The sequence below is a fragment of the Pinus tabuliformis genome, chromosome 4_1 (genome assembly GCF_031772625.1).
Source record: "Pinus tabuliformis cultivar Carrire ecotype Pingquan chromosome 4_1, CPIR1, whole genome shotgun sequence".
Classification (NCBI taxonomy): domain Eukaryota; kingdom Viridiplantae; phylum Streptophyta; class Pinopsida; order Pinales; family Pinaceae; genus Pinus; species Pinus tabuliformis.
The window spans coordinates 215,296,543-215,316,087 of NC_142303.1; the positions used below are offsets into that span (position 1 = coordinate 215,296,543).

Consider the following 19,545-nt stretch of genomic DNA (forward strand, 5'->3'; position numbering starts at 1 on the left):
TGAAGGCTGCTTCCCCAGAACCCCCTATCAAATATTGTTCGGAAGGGGTTCCACGGGGCAGAATGTTGTGGTCGTTGTTGATCTGGGTGGGCCACATCTGATTCGTTGGTTTGTGTTAGGCCCCTATAATACTAGTGGCTCCCCCATTACTATTGTCATTGTAACCCTTGTGGCGGAGGTTTCGATCGTGGATCTGGCCGGAACTAGGTCCTGACTGAACAGGGTCAGGGCACACCTTGGGAGCGTCGATAGGAGGCGGTTTGTACGACGCTCAGTGGTCCAATGCTCAGCCAAAGGAGAAACGGACAGCTGGAGGTAATTTTATATTGTTTTGGGTGGACAGCTGGGAACAAGGGTAAAACCTCTTTGACCCTTGCGCTGCCAGGAATTTTGTTTTTTCGCCCCAACCTGTGAACCGCATCGTAACCATGGTAAATTCCAATGAGCTTGTGGATCTGGACCCGGTCATGGAGGATATACTGTCGGTTTGGGGTAAAGACCCGACAGCAAAAAACATTGAACGGTATTTTGGAGAGACTGGGTCCTGCAGAACCGGAGCCCTTTCGCCAGAATCGTTCAGAATTAATCAATCGTTCATCCAGCTGACCCAGGGATATGATGAGAATGCGTTACTACATCAAGATCTTCTCGGCCCACAACAGTCAGTCAATCCAGGAGAGGGCACCTTGCATGCAAGTTTCCGCCACCCGAGCCATGGCAGCAAAGGGAAATCGTCTGCGGTGGAGCCAGTGTTATCCGGGGGTTTAGAGGACATAGTCAATTTCATCTCAAGCGTAGAGCAGGCGGGAGAGAAGAAGGCCGGAAGAGTCTCAGCCATAACAAGGGTTTCTATTGGGAAAGATCAGGTTTTCAAAAAGATCGGGAGGCCGGCCGGAAGAAGCGACTGCAACACCCCCAGTTCCAACAGAGGCAACTCATGCAGAGGTCTCGGGCTTCCAGGTTAATCATCCCCCTATTGATAATTTCTTCCGGGAGACTGCGGATTTTCCTTTTTCTTTTAGGCCCGAGTCTGGGTTCAATACTTCAAACCCTAGTTTGGAAGGGCCTGAACTATCCAGGGAGATAAGGGAGGAAGCCACAGGCGGGAAGAAAAGAGGTGAAAAGCGGAAAAAACAAAGACCCATTGGCGATCAGGAACTGGAAGGAAACCTGGTCTTGGGGATGGAGGTGAGCATTGAGGAAACTTTGGAGGTGGCAGACTGTACTGTGGTGGGTAGGGCGAGAGGGAAGAAATTTTCTACCAGCTTCCTTCAAGAATGGGGAGAAAAGAATTGGGGGTCAGAAAACGAAAGGGCTTTTGAAGCCTCAACCCTAGCGAAAGGATGGTTTATGTTCCGGTTTGAGAACAAAGAGGCGCTTGATTGGGTGATTGCAAGGAATTGGGTTATCGGGAATATCCCTGTTCTTATGAAGAAATGGACTCCACTGTTTGATGCTGGCCGAGAGAAGACGGATGTATACCCGGTCTGGGTCAGGGCACCAGGCTTGCCTTCGTTTTTATGGACTGAATAAGTTTTCAAAGCTATTGGGGATCGATTGGGAAATTTCCTGGAAGCCGACATGTCCTTTCTGAAGACTCGGAACAAAGCCATGGCTCGAATTTTAGTCAGCTTGAACCCTGGCAAAGGTCTCGCAAAGAAGATGAATCTGCAATACAAGGATATGGTTTTTGAACAGATATTGGACTATGAATACCTGCCTTTCAGGTGCCACAGGTGTCACGAGTACAGACATCTGGCAAAGGAATGCCCTCTTGGAAGGCGTAGGCGGCGCTATCAAAGGGAGGCGGCTCAGTGGGAGACTGTTTATAGCCCAATTCATCATTCACATGGTCAGGACCCTACAACTGAGCAGAAAGATGCAGATAAGGAGACAGTGGCCCAGATGGAAATGCAGTCAACAGAATCAGCTCATCAGACTCCCAAAGCCACCTCGACGGAAAAGGATTTGGAAATGGTGAGTGACCCAGCAAAGGAGCAGCCACTTGAAGGGTCGTTCCAGCCATCAGAAGGTGTAATGGGTATGTGTATCGAATCATCCACTCCTCCTGTTCATAACTCTGATTCTATGGATGTCTGTATGGAGCAAACTCCTTCAAAAAAGTTTGTTTTTTCAAATATAAATGATAGTCTAATCAATCACAAAGAAATCAATGAGGGAATTGGTATAGAAGACATTGCGGCTGCTTTACCCTCCCTAGATCTGAACAGTGAAGGTGTCTCTCATGATCCTGGCCCCTCGGCTTTTACCCCTTCTTGCCCATACAATCTTCGATCCCTCGACCACAAGCCCAATATTTCCGTATCTGTAGGAGGTATTGGTCCCCACCCTTCCCAAAGCCAAACTAGGAAAAAAAGAGGTAGAAAATCTAACCTCACCATGGCATAGATAAAAGCAAAATTCGATGTAGCCGATGGGAAACAACAGTCTATCACTAGGGCTCTTAGAGCAGTGCAGGCCCCGAAAGAGGTTATAAAATGATCTTGTCCTCATGGAACTATAGGGGTTTAGCCAGTAAACCCAAAAAACTGGCCCTTCGGGAGATGTTTCTTAACTCAAAAACATATATCCTTTTTCTCCAAGAGACCCTTGGAAGTGGAGTTGAAGTGGAGACAGCCTTAAATGCCCTGATGCCTGGTTGGAGGTTCATAGCAATTGATTCAGAAGGTCACTCTGGAGGGTTAGCAATAGGCTATAAGGAAGGAAGAATAAAGGTTCACAATCTGTGGGGGACGAAACAGGCAATGGGAATGGAAGTACAGACCTCAGAGCTTGCTTTCCCCCTATCCATATGCAATGTATATGGCCCCTGTCAAGATAGGGTTCCATTCTGGAATGATCTGATGTCAAAATCCTTCTTGAAGGGCAAAAGTTTGGTGTTAGGTGTTAGCTACCTATACCAATAGGTTTCATATTTCATGATTGGCACTGAAAAGGTCCAAATATGCTCTGCTTTGATGATGCAAAGATCACATATTTCCATAAGAATACAATCTGTGCTTATAGCTTGGTATGGACTCAAATTTTGATGGATGGTCCAACAGTCTAATCTGGATCATGTCATGTTTTAAATTTTCAGTTGTAGAATAGAGAAAGAAGTCTGTCCAAACTGTTTAATCTTGGCAGACAAGTAGTTCAGGTAGAGAAGAAAAGGCTCCCAACAGCTTAATCTGGGACCTTGGAAGAAATAAGGGTAGAAGTAGATAGAAAAACAAAAGAAAAAGCCAAAGAAAAGAAAAGGCAAGTAAGGGTCTGCAAGCCTAAGTGCACCCTCCAAGAAGAAACAAAAAATGCTAGGCAAAGTAGCTGGGTAAGTAGATGGGGTTGCAAAAGTGGTATTCATTTCAGATTTAACCTTGATGGTCAAGATGAGAAACGAAAAACAAAGAAGCATGTCTAACTTCCCAATTACCCCTTTTCCCACTCATTACTAACATCCCCTCATCAATTGAATTGCTTAGAAAACTTGAGGTTTGATGGTGGTTTTATTCATTGAAAAGCCACATTTCTTGTCTAAAAATTCTTTTCATTTTGATCTACTCCCTGAACTAAGTAAGTTTCAAGTAAACTTAGTGATTTTTCCCCTTCATTCACATATTCCCCCATATTAACTCTAGCTCTATTATATTCCCATATGTTACCCTTTCCCTAGTATTATTAACACCGTGGTGTATGTTAGTGTCGGTCATGATGCCCTCCATCAGTGATCAAAAAATCTCTTTGCATATGCATAAGTAGGTGTCTCATCAATGTCAGTTTTGCATTCCATTAGGCATGCCATAAAACTGATGGAGGAGCTGGTCCTTGTTCCCTTCTTGGCTTTGCTGGATCAGGTCATATCCGTTAATGAACTTGTGTCACACTTGTTTTGTTTTGTCTTGAAGTCCAAAGCCTTAGGTCTAGGGTTTCAGTCAAATGTCATTGCAAGATCATGAGTCAGAGGTCCATGAGTCCCCAGCAAGCCAGAAGGAGGTATGTAAATATGTTTCATTGATATTTTTCATCATGTACAGCTTTTTTATACCTTGGATTTAAAAACCCTGTTTTTAAAGCCAAGGTCATGTCAATTTTGTAAAGCAATAAGGAAATTTCAAAAATTCTTCAAAATGCCAGCAATAACCCTGGTCTCCTCCCTAGAATCCATCAGATGGTCTACCTGCAAAAAGAACGGAGCTAAAACACCCAAAAGATCAAATTCAGAACAAAGGAAAATTCAAAACAGTGTTAAAAGAAAGTGTCAAGGCAAAACATTAGAAAGTGGGTTTGGTAAGTAAATTTTTTTTAAATTGAGCTTATAAAGAGTCAAATTCCCTCTCAATACCCTCATTATGCATCCAAAGAGCTTGCAAGAAGAAGTGAGAGGGCGAAGAGGCGAAAGGAGGCAAAGTGCAGAGAAATTGAACCAATTTCAGGTGCGCTACCCATCAGAGGTTGTGCGCTACGTGTTGGGCTGTGCGCTACCCGTCAAGCGCCTCCCAGCAGTGGTAATTTGTAACGAGCGCTACGTGTCAGGTTGTGCGCTACCCGTTGAGTGCCCTGCGCTACTCGTCAAGCTGTTAACACCAAAACCGCCCCAAATTTTGTCCAATCGCCCTCTAAGCTGCAAAATCGACCGAGGTAGGGTCTATACACTTGATGAATTGATGAATGGTGAATGATGAGCTTTCATTTATATGTTTTATCACTAAGAATGCAAAGAAAATAGATTTTGGTGATTGCTTGTCAATGTAGGCATAATGCTAGGGTTTGGTGTTTTCTTTTCAAGGTTTTAATTTCCCATTTATGCTCCCTCCATGTTTCCCCATTGATTTCACAATTGTCATCATATGTCTCTATCTTATCTTATTTGCAAAGAATATGAAATTTTCCTCCTTCCAAGTATCAAACCCTACCCCTCCCTAAACACATTCCCAAAACCCTAAATACCCTCCATTGTGATGTAAAAACACACACAGCAAAAAGAACAAAATGCTATGAAAGAAAAACAAAATGATTATGTAAAAAAAAAAGAAAGCAATATGATGATAAAATGCCAAAACAAAAAATAAAGAAAATGTGGCTGTGTATATAAACAAAAGCAAAGGAAATATTGCTATGTATATTTGATCAAAACTAATGTTGTTGTGGTCCTAAAAAGCAAAAACCATGTTTTCCCTTTTATCCCCTAATATCCTTGTCAATAAAACCCCTTTTCCCTTTTGACAAAATGTCAATGAAGCCCTTTTCCCCTAGCCTCAAATGTACATGAACCCCTTTGAAAAAACAGAGTGTGCCTTATGATGTACATTGAAAGACAGAAATCAAATGAGCGAGTTATCTATGCTGTCCCATTCCCCTGTTGAGCATACATGTCATTTCCCTTGGTTATTATTATCCATGTTACCCTAATAAAAACATTTCTTTGCAAATGATTTCCCGCTGATTAAGATGAGATTATATGTTTGACAGTTTGTGAATTGTCCCTTGAAAATTCCTTGTTTTCATATGTTTCCCTTTCCTTGTTAAAAAAATCCCCTCCCCTAACATTTCCTTCATGATTTTTTCCCCTTGAAAACAGCATACAACTCAGCATTTTTGCAGGCAAGGGCAGCAGTTTACTTTGTCTATTTTCTCCACTTTGCTCAAAAGCACCATGTCAACCACCGAGACCTATGAGCAAGGTGATGACCAGTCTTCTTCTACAGAGGTTGAGGTACAGCAGAGGCCTCGTAGGGGGGGCAAAGGTGGTCGTCCTAAGAGAGAGGAACCCACCTCATTGGCAGAATTGCAGGCCTGTCCTTTGGCAGTGAGTTGCTTTCGGTATATGTCATGTTTTCAGTTTTGCGAGAGGCTTGCTCAGATCCAACACCACAGGGAGTTGGCCCGATTATTTGTTTTGCACCTTCATGATGGGCAGGTCACTCTGGCACGTGTGAACTTTGTGTTGTCTCCGGAAGTGATTTCAGAGGCTACTGGGATACCAAATGTGGGTGAGGTGTGGCCCAAGCGCAAAGTGTTGGATTATGTTCATTTTGAGCCATATGTCATGCCAGCCTTCATGAGACACTTGTCGGGGGTTTTTCCTTTCAGATTTCTACGGAGGGAGTATGCTCCGATCTTGAGACTCATCATGCGTTACTTTACATGTGAGGGCAGGTTTTCACTGGTGTACTCTTATCACATCCGTCTGTTGATGCACTTCACCCGAGTGAGGATGATGAACATCCCAGTTTTCTTCTTCCAGAATATTCAGAGGATGGTGCCTATATTACAGAGGAAGACCATAGCCCAGCAGTTTACGAGTTTATATCACTTTGGTCTCATCCAGCTCATTGTTTCCCATCAGCTGAGCCAACAGGGCATTCCATGGGAAGAGTTCATCTCTCATGAATTCTTCACAGCGCCACCACAGCCACAGCCTGAGCCAGAGGTCATTTATGAGGAGGGAGGTCCATCTCACCAGCCAGAGATCACTGTTCCGAGACATGTAGCTTCCTCACCTCGGGTCACCTATCAGAAAGGCCCAAGGGCCTTGTTTGCAGCAGCTCGGCGAGTACTTTCTCCACAGCAGGTGGAAGGGGTCTCGCCTTCATCTTCAGATCAGCGAGTGTTATCTCCACATCAGGTGGAAGGGGCCTCGCTTTCTTCATCAGCACAGGAACTGCAGAGGGGCAAAGAGCCCATGATTCATGAGGATCCAGTGATTGATCTCGAGTCCAGTTCTCCTAGCCAAGAGGCGAAGGAGATCATTCAGCATCTTAGGGCTGAAAATGATGTTTTACAGAGGAGACTTGAGGGTGCCCAATGGACCATCACCTACCTGGAGCAGTGGAACAAACAGTTAGAGGAGGAGAAAGTACTTGATGAGTTATGGAGGATTCGTACTGACCGAGTCCTGAACAGAAGACGACCCGGTGATCTATTGCCTGCTGAGAGAGAATCCATGCTCATCCGGGTCAATGCACACTTGGAGAGGCTGTTGGCTAAAGCCAACCAAGAGAAGAAGCTGCTGAGAAACATGAAAAATCATTATTGGGCAAGGATGCATGTTTGCAAGGCGAAGATGAAAATATTCCAAAGAAGGTTGACCGAAGTTCTTGGGAAGAAGAAGAAGGCCAACCCACTCCGTATCTTGGCTGAGGCTTCTCTCACTCACCATGATACTCATTAGCCTCTTCCTAGCAGCTAGCATAAGAAATTTTGAAAGTTTTGAGGCATTTTTTGCATTTTTGGGAAATTGACAGGTTTTGGCCTTTTAACGGGTAGCGCCCCGTGCGCTACACTACATGGGGGCAACTCAGAACGGGAAAAACTCAGCATTTTTGAAATTGTCATGCAAAGTTACACCTACCTATGGATGGACTTCAGTTTTTATGGAGATTTGGGCCTCCAAAAGGTCAAAACACGCAAATTTTGACTTTCTGCCCCTATTTTGAGTTGCAGAAAGCTGTCTTGGGAGAATTGAGTTTTGAGGGGTCAAATGAACTCTAAATTCAAAAATTCCGGTGGGGTTGGAAATAAGACTCGCAGACCTTTCCAATGAGCTAGCTTGCACCTAATTTGGACACCAGGAAGGCCCTCAAACAGGCTTCTCAATGTGCGCTACCCATCAGGCACATGTGCGCTGCATGTCAAGGAATTTTGCCTATTTTGACCAGTTCGGCCAGAAAAACACTGTTTTCACTTGGTTTAATGTTTTGGGCATGTAAATCATGGATTTTTATGTAACTTTCATGGCTATAAGATACTTTTACTCTCATTGATCACTTCTAGAAGTTTCTTGAATGTAAATGGTAAATATTTAATGCATGTATAGGTTTCCTAAGTTTTAGAGGCAAGTTGTTTTGACTGCCTATTATCTAGTGCTTAGTTTGGAATTAGTTGAAACAGCTCCTAGGAAGCTGAGCTCGACCCCTAGAGGTGGGGAAAGGAGTTAGATCATCTATATTATGCCTTCTCTTGCTCATTTTCATGGTTGGACTCTTGAGAGAGAAGCTCCTATTGTATATTTTACTTGTATCTCTGCAATTTGAGTAAAGGGAAGACCAGGGTTTTGCAGACATCATTGGGATTCTTGTGGACTCTTGTGTTGATGGTGTGTTCTCTTATTGTAATTGTAAGTGTGTTTATGTGTTCCATCTCTTTCTTTACTGCATCTTATTAAACAAATGAAGGGATAAAGTTTGAATTCATGCTTGCCATGCTCAGATTTCAAATTTGTTTAATGTTTATGTTTTCCACTGTCTAGAGAGGATTCAAAGTCATTGTTTGCCCTCTTTAGCTTCTCTTTTTTCTTCTTTGATCATCCATCTCAGCTAAAGGCATCAGCACAAACTCCTACCTTGCCCCAAAGACCCACCTGCAAAAACTGAGCTCAATCCCTGCACCCTGAATTGCACTCCCTCCAATTGCCACCAAAAACACCAAAAACTTTAAATCAACCCTCCTTATCTGTTTACTAGCCTAATATCAGTGTTAACTTTGATTGGTCATCTTACCTCATTGAAAATTTGCCGAGATAGACCGGAGAGAGCCTTCTCATACCCCGTAGGGCTAGCTACGAGGTGAAATGGTTTGATGTGGCCTTGAAGGTTTACCTTCCTCAGCCTAGGGTGAAATCTCAAGTGCTAACAGTGTATAAAACCCCAAGCATTCTATAAATATCCTCCTTTTAGCATTATAGCTAAATATGTCTGTCCAAAGGGAGACTTTAGTCCACCTGGGACTGTGGTCAACCCTGTCCTGGGGCTGCTCTAACCTCTGGTTATGAGCAACAACCTTTCCCCTAAGCTCTCACCTTCCCTCTGCTCAGAAAAACCCAAAAAATCCCCAAAAAAACCTTGCTAAAAACCTCTTTTGACCCTTTAACCCGCTTCATTTGCAAAAATACTCTAAAACCCACTTTTCTCCTTTATCCAAAGTCTAAGCACCAGGCGCATTTTTACAAAAATATTCATAAAAAAACCCATTTTTATGCTATCCAATGGTTCGGGCACTATATTGGCTTTATTTGAAAATACGTTAAAAAACCATTGAAATCCTTCATACCCCAATGGTCTTCCGCTAAGCGCGCATCCCAAAAAATATATTTTTTAAATCCCGCCCCCTTCCGTATCGCTCGATCACTTCATCAACCCGTCAGCCGTCCGATCGAGCACCTCTGATCGGACGGCCCTTATGCATATCGGGTTGGTCCCGACGCCCGACAGTTAGCACCCGAGAAACTGACGAAGGGTTACGTCAGTCCTCGGCCACGCGTCACCTTCTCAGTCTCTCGGGTCGGCCTCTGACAAAACCGGGGCCGTATTGTAAGCGGTCCGAGAAAACCGTTACCACTGTTTCACTTACCGCCCGGTTTTGCTGGTCCCATGTCATGCCCACGTCAGAGCCACGTCGCTGCCACCCCGCCGTCGCATCACCTCATTCGTCCGTCCCTTCGCTGACATGTCCGCCACTTCAGCATATCCATGGACCAACCAGGACCTGCCACATCACCCGGTGACGTCATGATGACGTCATCTGACTCCGACCCCACCCGATGACGTCATGCTGACGTCATCCCAAAAAGGCGCCAATATGACAAAAATCCATATATTGGCCAAAATTTCGTGTTTTTTCTACTTTTGCCGAAAGAGACTGTTGTTGTTCCTGCATGTATTTGACGACCATACCAGCGCCAACCTGCACAGTTCGACTCTGAAACCGCGGGCGCCTCCGTCGTACCTACATTTGCAACTGTCATTGGCAATCCGCAAGGTATTTCTCGAAATTATTCTCTGCACCTGGTTTTTATCCAAATTTCTACAAACAAACTGTTAAGGGAGTGTTAAAACACTGAATTCACCATCTGGTATCCAGTAACCTGTACCTATTTCCCTCTGGCAAGGCAACAAACAGTCTGTAAAACCTGCATTTGACTAAATCAACCTGAATTCACAGGTAGTTCGCGCAATCGTGAGCTAGAAACCTCCGCTGGCTAAACTCACCATAGAAAAGTTTTGGTCAGCCCTGCTATTGTTTTTATCAATCCGTTAAACAGTATTTCAATTGCTGTTTGCTAAATTCACCCTCTGGTCCTTAAAATTCACACTTCCATTGTAAGGAATCACCTCTGTGTTGTTTTGCTTACTTCAACCAGTTCACCTGCAAGTCAGAAGCTCAGTAGCCATGGAGACACCAATAGCTCTAAACATCCAGCCTCTGAATGCCCCTCAAAAAGAGATAAATTGGAAACCCCTGGGGGACTTGGATTATCAAATGTTAGATTGGTTTCCAATGGGCTCCAAGTATAATATTCATATGATCAATCAAATAAAAGCCCAGCACCTTAGTGGGGCTGATATTTTAGGGATTTGGGATTCAAATTTGCCCATTTACAACCTCCCTCAAGTCAATCCCCTTCCAGACTTGATCCACAAGTGCCAGGAATGCTATGATCCTTGCCAGAGAGCTGTTCTTACTCCTACAGGTTCAGTGTTGTTCTACATCACTCCAGAAACCATTAATGAGATGCTCCACTTCCACACTGCAAGACCATTGACACCCCTGTCCATGATGGATTTAGTAAAGAAGGGAACTAATTTGTCACATGCCCAGATTGTCAAGATCAACCAGTTGTTTGTAGATTCAGGTTCTGAAACTGTAAGAACTCCTCCTATTGGATATGAGTACCTGAATGAATTGGGCAGAATGCTGGTGGACTTGATCAGTTATGTCCTGGGGTATAAGGGAATTGAAGATGTTGATGACACCATAATGGCAATGCTGTCCATATTTTCCCCAGGAATGCCTCCTGCTGTACACTATGACTATGCTACCTATATTGCAGAAAAGATTCATGAGCAGCTAATGAATCTACCAAGGGAAAGAGTGTTCAGATTCACTTCATATATCTACCATCTGTTCTTGTTCTATCAACCAGACAGCTTCCCTGTTCCCCTCAAGAAACTAAATGCCCAGGGAGTTCCAAGATCAGTTGTCTTTTGGTCTTCAGTTTTTCATAGTGCTTCTCTCTCACCATACACATACTGTGAGTTCATAGACTTGTTCATTTTCCCAGCAATGACCTTGCTATATGGTGTACCTCCTCCAAGGCTAACTGATGAGATGCAAAGAGTCCTCCACCTCTCTAAAGCCTACAGCATTGGTGATTGGTACTTCTACCAACACCACACAGTGATCAGGATTTATGGCTGTGAATTGGACCCTTTTAGGCTTCCAAGGTATGTCCCCATGAGGCTCTTTGCCCTAGAATACTTCAGACAGTTTGGAAATGCTGACTACATCCATTTCCAAAGTAAAAACAAGAAGGTGCAACTGAAGGTAAGGAGCCAGCTGGGTCCTTTCTTATATAACAAAAGAGAAGAGGGATGGAAGGAGGCAGATAGCATCCTAGAGGGCCTCAGATTTCAAACCAGCTTCAGATGGTTACCCTATGACCGTAATCACTTTATTTCCCTCAGGAGAATAAAACACAAATTAGGCACATATTCACATCTGAAGTTGCCTCATATTGAGAAGTATGCTAATGCCTTGAGCTGGAAAGAAGGCACTCTAGAAGAACCAATTACTAAAGAGCAGATGCTAGAGAATGAAGCTAGAAATCTACAAAAGGAGGCTGACTTGGAAACTTGTGAACAGGTCTCTTCCTCATACCAAAGGCAACTTGGAGAAGCTGCCTCATCTTCAACAACACATCAGCAAGCGGCCATGAAAACTCAGCAAGCATCCAGCAAAGACAAAGGAAAGCATGTGCAGGAGGAACAGTTACCTCCTATGACTCAAGAACAAACAGATAAAGAGATGGAGCAGCAGCAAGAACAACAGCAACAACAGGAAGAACAAAGGCAGGAACAGCCTGTGCAGCCAGAACAAACAGTGGAAGCCCCAAAATCCACTGAGCAACAGCCACAGCAAACTGTGCCTCCAAGGCAAGAAATATCAGTTGGAGCATCAATCCTCCAAACTCCACAAAAGGAGGATGTAAGCAGAAAGAGAGACAGAGAGACTCCCCTAACATCTTCTATAAATCAGGGAGAAAAAAGGCAAAGATTGAATGATTTTTCTGAGGAGGATGTGACAATAAGGCAGGCATTAGGCATGGGCCCACCAAGCAGAGAAGCATCTGCCAGTTCCTTTCAGCAGGAACAAGACAGAACAATAGGAGGAGAAGTCAGCTCCTCTAGCCAGCAGAGAGAGGGAGAACTGAGCATTAAGCAACAGTTCATTGAAATTAAGAAGAGGAGTGAGCCGATAAAAATACAGCTATATAACCATCTGCTGAAAATGGCTCCCACCAATCAGCAGCGCTTAATGTCTGCATTTGATGTTAGCGAGGGCAAGATGATCATGAGCCATTTCTTGCCAACTGTAGCACAGCCCCAATCTCATGCAGATTATATAAGGACCAATCTTGAGGTCCTTGCCAAAGACATCCACCCAATGGATAAGATTGAATTGCACAAGCAGACAGGTGAGATGGTCTATGCTTCCCTGGCAGACCAAACATTGGATAACTACAGGCTACAAAGTAGCCTTAACAATACAGCCTCTCAGCTAGAGTTGGAGAGAGCATCATCCCAGGCAAAGGACAACAGAATAAGGTCCTTAGAGGATATAATTATTGAGATTGGGCATGATCCCAAAGATATCAAGGGAATACAGGAAATATTGAAATTAAGGGATGCTGACATGGCAGCTCTAAGAAGAAAGATCAAACTCCCAGCTACGATTCACCCCCAAACAGATGAAGTAGCTCAACAAAGGCATGATAAAGATGCCACAGCTCTGCTGGTGACTCTCTATAAACAGCTTATCCAGACACAAGAGAAGCTGGGAGAATCAGAGGCTGCACAGGCAGCATTACAGGCAACCTTGAAACAAAGAGAAGAAGGCCAGACCTCTCAGCCTCCTCCTCAAATCATTAATCTTGAGGAAACTGCTCCCATTATTACTCCTCCTCCTCAGCAGACTGATCAAGCAGCACCTTCTACGACAGCTGCACCAACAACAGAGCAGACTCATAGTCTGGATATGCAGAAGCTTCAAAATGAGATTCAAGTCCTGGAAGCTCAAATGTTAGAGCTTAATCAAGCCAAAGAATCTTTGGCTAAAGTAAATGAAAGGTATGATAAGAGCAAACAGAATGTGGCTGAGAAAGAAAGAGATATAAAAGCTCTCAAAAAGAGAATAACTGAGCTTGAGAAAGAGCTCACACTTGATAAGGTGACAGCAGAGCTCAAAACAGTCCTATGGGCCAATATTGGCCAGTCCATTACTGATCAGTGGCAATTCATTGAGACCATAGATGAGCAGTCAGCGCTCATTACAAAGGCAAATAGGGAGATACACAGAGCAAGAGCAAGCCTTGGCAACATGCCTGATGCTGCCAATAGGATGATCAACATATTAAATAACAGGACAAGCTCTCAACTGACCACCATGGGAATTGCTAACAGGACTGAGACAATCTCAATGGTTAAAAGGGTCCTGACATTAAGAAACCTGGTTGGAACATTAGAAAGGAGAAGCCAAGATATGCAGACCGAAATCAACAGGTTCATGGACAGGTTTCAGGTATTACAAAACAGAGGCCTCCCCAGCATACTAAGCAGTGTGGGAAGACTGCTTACCCATGAAAATTATGCTAAAAGGGTCAATGCCTTTGCTGCAAGTCAAATTGCAGGACAGCCCAGCACTTCAGCAGAATCAGGGCCAGCATCAGGGCAGACTCTCTACAATAGGGTGGAAAACCTGTTCTTCATCATGAACGAGATCAATCATCTGTTCGATGTGCCTCCAAATTTCTATAAATATACAGAAGCAGATGAAACCATAGAGGCAATTGTGAAGCACCAATTGCCCACACAGGAAGTCTGGAATAGATTGACACAGCTAATATTATCAAGCCAGAACCTATAATGTCATGCTTTTACAAATTTATAAGTGATTATACACAGGGAAAATTTTGGTAGATCAGCATACAAAGAAAAGATGAAAGGCTGAGCCAACTCAGCAGGGCTATTCGGTCACTACAGTAGCAAGCACAATCACAGGTGGCAGGGCCGAGAAGATACAACGCAACAAACGTAAAGGCACATTTTCCAGCATTACAGCAAAGCATTCCAACCGACTCAGTGACCTCCAAAGGTCAAAATATCCTCTGACAGACGTAAAGAGCAGTTATGTTGTATTCAAAGCTGTAATAACTTCTTTTCTACTTTTCTGTACGAAGTAATGAAGATATTTCTCTCTCAGATGACTCAATGCCTGAGATATTTTGTATAAACATTTCTATAAAGTCCCCTTCGCATGAGTTTGCAAAGGGTTGTTGTGGATTTCATTTCTATATTTCTGTTGCTGTACAACTCTCAGAGAAATAATACAAAAGGTGGATGGAATTTCCAAAGCTCTGTGTTCCTTGATGCACTGTGATGGCTGGCTGAATATTACAGGATTCCTGCATGTTTCATAGCACAATAAGTCTTCTTTAAAACCCTGCGTTATTTGTTTTCAAGTCTTTCCTCTTCTTTCATGTTTATGAGTTTTACACTTAATGGCAAAGTAAAAGAATAGTTCCAGGATTTAATTACACATTACCCTGAACTCAATCTAAGCTGTTATATATGTTTTCTTCCAGATAGAGTAAATAAGGTGTAATTCTTAATTGCTACACTTTCAAGCTATATCTCTCACTGTGATAAATATTTTCAGGAATTCAAGTTTGCTCCTGAGGCATCTATCTCTTTCCCACACCCCAGCTTAGTGGAAAATTCTTAAATGCTTTTCACTGGTTGTTCACATGTCACCATCATAATCTAACTTTGTTATATGAAGTATTTAAATGGCCCTGTAATTTCAGTAAATCATCTCAAGATTTCTAAACACTTGTAGCCACAGGCTCCATTGCCCAATGAAATAAACTCATCTGCAGAGTTTCACACTTCAAGCACAGAAAGACATCCCTCAACCAAAGCATAAAACTAAACACCCTCATTTCATAGCTAGCCTAAAATCTCCACAGAACAGAGACAAATTATAAAGAGAGAGCCCTCTCTGATTACAGTGTGGCTAGGCACTGTAATCCAAAGATTGGTTAGTGGTTACCCCGGCCGTATTCCCTTGGGGGTCATAGGGAACAACCTGGGTGTTAACATTAGGAGGGGACTTAAATTTCTCTATAGGCAGAGCGGAAGCATGGGGGCCTTCGGCCAGAGAAGATCCCTTAACAAACTTCTTCTTAAATATGTTTACTGTTAACAATCTAATCGACATCAACCTGCTCAAATTAAAGCCGACATGGAGGAACAGAAGAACTAGGAATGCTAGAGTGGCAAAAAGACTAGATCGTTTCCTCATAAACGATGAGTTGGCGGCCAGAATTCCAATGTTCCGCCAATGGATTGATGAAGGAGGGCTGTCAGATCACTTCCCTATATTCCTTGAATTCTCTAAACCCCCCCCTAAGCCCCCTGCTCCTTTCAAATTTAATTCTTCTTGGTTACAAGAGGAGTCTTTTGCCACTCTTTTCAAGCAAACATGGAGGCATCCGGAAGCCAATGCTCCTGAGGACAGAGGGTTCTTGTTTATGGAAAATCTTAAAAGTCTGAAGAAAGCCACCATAAGCTGGGCAAAGGCTAGAAAGGAAGCCCTGAACGAGAATTTCACCAAGATATGTGAGGAACTTAAAAAGTTGGAAAGCATAGAGGAGGATGGTTATTTGTCGCAGGTCACAAAGGATAAAATTCTTCATCTTGAGAAACTTAAGATTAAATTTCTTCTGGATAAAGAAGAGGAATGGAGGCTAAAGAGTAGAGCAATCTGGCTTAAAGCTGGAGATGAAAATACTAGGTTCTTCCACAACTATGCCAAAGGAAGGAAATCTACAAACACTATTTGGGCCCTAAAAAATGAAGAAGGAAGGGAAGTGCAGACTTTCAAGTCCTTGTCTGAATTAGGACAAAGACACTTCCAAAAGCTTTTTGCAGATCCAGGAGGGACCATTATTGCTGAGGTGATAAAGACAGCTCAATGTTTCCCAAGATTTCTGGAGGAGGATGAAGCGGAGGATCTGAACAGTGAGGTTACCAAGGAGGAAGTGGAATCTACAATAAAATCAATGGCAAAAGAGAAAAGCCCTGGACCAGATGGATGGTCCATAGAACTTTTCCTTCACTTCTTTGACCTAATAGGAGCAGAAATTACAGAAGTTGTAGAGGAGGCCAGGATAAAAGGTGAAGTCTACAGCCCTTTTAATGCCACTTTTATAGCCCTCATCCCAAATAATGAAGTCCCGGATAGCTTTGAAGACTTCAGGCCAATCTCACTATGTAACAGTATCTACAAAATCATAGCAAAAGTGATAACGAACAGGATCAAACCAATCTTGTCTCGTCATATTTCAATGGAGCAATTTGGGTTCTTATCGGGTAGACAAATTCATGAAGCCATAGGAGTTGCTTAGGAGGTCATGCATAGTGTGAGATTGAAGAATAAGAAGGGTGCTGTTATTAAAATTGATCTATCAAAAGCATATGATAGGATAAATTGGTTATATCTCAGGTTGCTCCTAACTCATCTAGGTTTTAAACCTGCTTTCATCAGCTGGATCATGGGCTGTATTTCGAATGTTAGTTATGCAATTCTCATCAATGGAGCAGCTACTCCTTTCTTTAAAGGCCAAAGGGGTCTGAGGCAGGGATGCCCCTTGTCCCCTCTTCTTTTCCTGCTAGTTGTAGAAGGTCTCAGCCAGCTGATCCATAAGTCCAGAAGGGAGGGGAAGGTAAAAGGTATTGAAGTAGCTACTAATTTATTTATCTCTCATCTCCTTTTTGTAGATGATATTTTGATCTTCACAAATACAGAGCAAAATGAAATAAAGGAATTAAAATCTATTTTAGATCTATTTCTGAAAGCAACAGGTATGCAGATAAACCTCAGGAAATCTCAGCTGATATTGACAGGTTTAGCAGCCTAGGAGAGGGAAAGGCTACAATCCGTCTTACCCTTCCAGCCTAGTACATTGAAACTTCCTTTCAAGTACTTAGGCTTCTGGCTAAAACCAAATGCCTACAAGAAGGAGGACTGGAACTGGCTGATTGCAAAGACTGAATCCAGAATCTCGCACTGGAGCTTCAAGTGGCTCTCGAGAGCAGGGCGATTAACTCTTATAAAATCAGTACTTCTGGTTATACCAGTGTACTGGGCTGCACTAACGTGGGTCCCAAAGGGAATTTTGGAAAAGATCAGAAGACTGTGTAGCAGATTCTTATGGGATGGGTCAAAGGATAACTCGGTCCTTCCATGGGTGGGATGGGACAAAGTGGCAAGGTCTAAGGAATGGGGAGGTTGGGGGATTAAAAATCTTCCTGATTTTAGCCTTTCTCTGGCAGCAAAATCGGGTTGGAGATTAATAAAGATGGAGAACTTATGGACTAGAGTGATAAAAAGAAAATATATAGACCCGGTTCCCTTGGAGGATTGGATAAGAATCCCGGATAAGAACAAGCAGAATGCCTCGGTGATATGGAAGGCAACAGTGGAATCCTTCAAGGTTATTGAAAAGGGCTTGGCATGGAAGATTGGGAATGGCAGGAACCTGAAGATTGGGAAAGACCCTTGGATAGGATGCAATGAAAACTATGCCTTATCACCTGGACTAATTAGTCATCTAGAAGGAAAAAACATCTATACTCTAGACCAGGTGGAAAAGGTAGGTCACTCGACCATGTGGAGTCAGGCATGGAAAGATGGGGGAGACCTTCAGTTGGATCAGAGGTGGTGGAATGAATGGCATTCTTTCACTCAAGAACTTGTTCGCTCCAATGTAAGGATAAAAGACAGTTCAGACAGTCTGATTTGGGCCCATGGAGAAACTGGAGAGTACTCCCCAAAAGATGGATACAAGTTCATTCAGTCCAGGAAAGGGTGGGGAGAACCAGAGTGGTGGTCAAAACAAATTTGGAAGCTCAAATGCCCAGCGAAGGCCAGACTCTTTTTCTGGTGTCTCCTCAGAAGGAAAATTCCAACTTGGGACATCCTCCAGGCTAGATTCATGAATGGTCCTAGGAGGTGCCCACTTTGCAAGAATGAAGAGGAAACAATCTCCCATCTGTTTCTACATTGTTTTGAAACTCTAAAAATCTGGGGGGAGGTAGAACATCTGTTGAATAAAAAGTTTCAGTGGGGGATTGGAAACCTGGACGAAGCATGGTCAAAATGGTGGCAGCAATATCCGAATGGGAATCTGAGAAACCTCCCACCCATCATCTGTTGGGGAGTCTGGCTTGCTAGGAATAAAACTATCTTTCAAGATAAGGGAACTCAGCCAAATGTTACTGCCATACAAGCAGTTTCCATATACACTTCTATTCCAGAACCTGAAGAAAAAAGGCCTCAAAACATAAATAAGACCGTGGAAATCAAAGAAGGCATCCCTTGGGCTTTCTTTGACGGAGCCTCACAAAACAACCAAGCAGGTGCATGAATCATCATTCATCTAAATGCAAATCACTCTCTTAAAGCCTCTATTGGTTTGGGGTCAGGATCAAATAATTTTGCCGAAATGTCAGCACTGAGACTTCTTTTATGTTGGCTTATACAAAGAAACACCTTCACTATTCAGATCTTTGGAGACTCTCTCAATGTTGTAAACTGGGTCAACGGGAAAAGCACTTGCAAAAATCAAATTTTGAAACCCATGCTGGATGAACTACAGGCTTTAAAATCATCTTTTAACAATTTATCTATATGCCATATCTACAGGGACAACAACGATGCCGCGGACAAGCTTTCTAAGGAAGGTCTGCAGCAAGCTTTGGGAGGGTGGAAAATAGTGGAAGACTATCAAGGACAGGTTCATTATTCAGATGTGCCGCCATATGCATGACTATTCAGATGCTGTTTTTTGTTTTATCATGTTATCTTTATTTCCACGTGTTAGCGTTTGAAATTTCACCTCAGGCTGAAAAGGCAAATCTCAAAGCTACATCAAACCATTTAGCCTCGTAGCTAGCCCTACGGGGCAGGAGAAGGCTCTCTCCGGTCAATCTCGGCAAATTTTCAATGAGATGAGATGACCAATCAAAGGTAACACTGATATTAGGCTAGTAAACTGATTAAAATGTTGATTTGGGGGTTTTTGGGGTTTTTGGTGGCAAGTTGAGGATCTGCAATTTAGGGTGCGGGGATTTGACACAGTTTCTGCAGGGGGGTCTTTGGGGCAAGGTAGGAGCTTGTGTTGATGTCTTTAGCTGAAGTGGGTGATCAGGAAGAAAGATAAGAAGGCTAAAGAGAGCAAACAATGGTTTTGAATTCTCCTTAGACAGTAGAAAACATAGAAATTAAACAAATTTGGAAGCAGAGCATGGCAAGCATGAGTTCTAACTTTATCACTTCATTTGTTTAATATGCAGCAGTATAGAAAGGAAATGAATCACATAAAAAATCTTACAATAACATGAAGAGACACACCATCAACACAATGAGTCCACAAGAATCCCAATGATGACTGCAAAACCCTGGTCCTCCTTAGCCAAAAATTGCAAA

At 43.1% G+C, this 19,545-nt stretch overlaps 1 protein-coding gene across 1 annotated transcript; it reads left to right on the plus strand.

Moving 5' to 3' along the window:
* Positions 1-1,581: 1,581 nt before the first annotated feature.
* Positions 1,582-18,484, plus strand: LOC149175001 (uncharacterized). The gene is made up of 4 exons (XM_089421029.1): positions 1,582-2,335; positions 15,183-16,232; positions 16,836-16,919; positions 17,046-18,484. Exons 1-4 carry the CDS (start codon positions 1,582-1,584, stop codon positions 18,482-18,484), a joined length of 3,327 nt encoding a protein of 1,108 aa, XP_089277155.1.
* The last annotated feature ends 1,061 nt before the right edge of the window (positions 18,485-19,545 follow it).

Excerpts from the sequence above, each read along its gene's own strand:
- LOC149175001 (XM_089421029.1), top strand. The coding sequence starts at position 1,582 with ATGTCCTTTCTGAAGACTCGGAACAAAGCCATGGCTCGAATTTTAGTC. Across the intron at positions 2,336-15,182 it reads TATTTCCGTATCTGTAGGAG|GCAGAGCGGAAGCATGGGGG; the intron begins GTATTGGTCCCC and ends ATTTCTCTATAG. Across the intron at positions 16,233-16,835 it reads AGAGGAGGCCAGGATAAAAG|ATGATATTTTGATCTTCACA; the intron begins GTGAAGTCTACA and ends TCCTTTTTGTAG.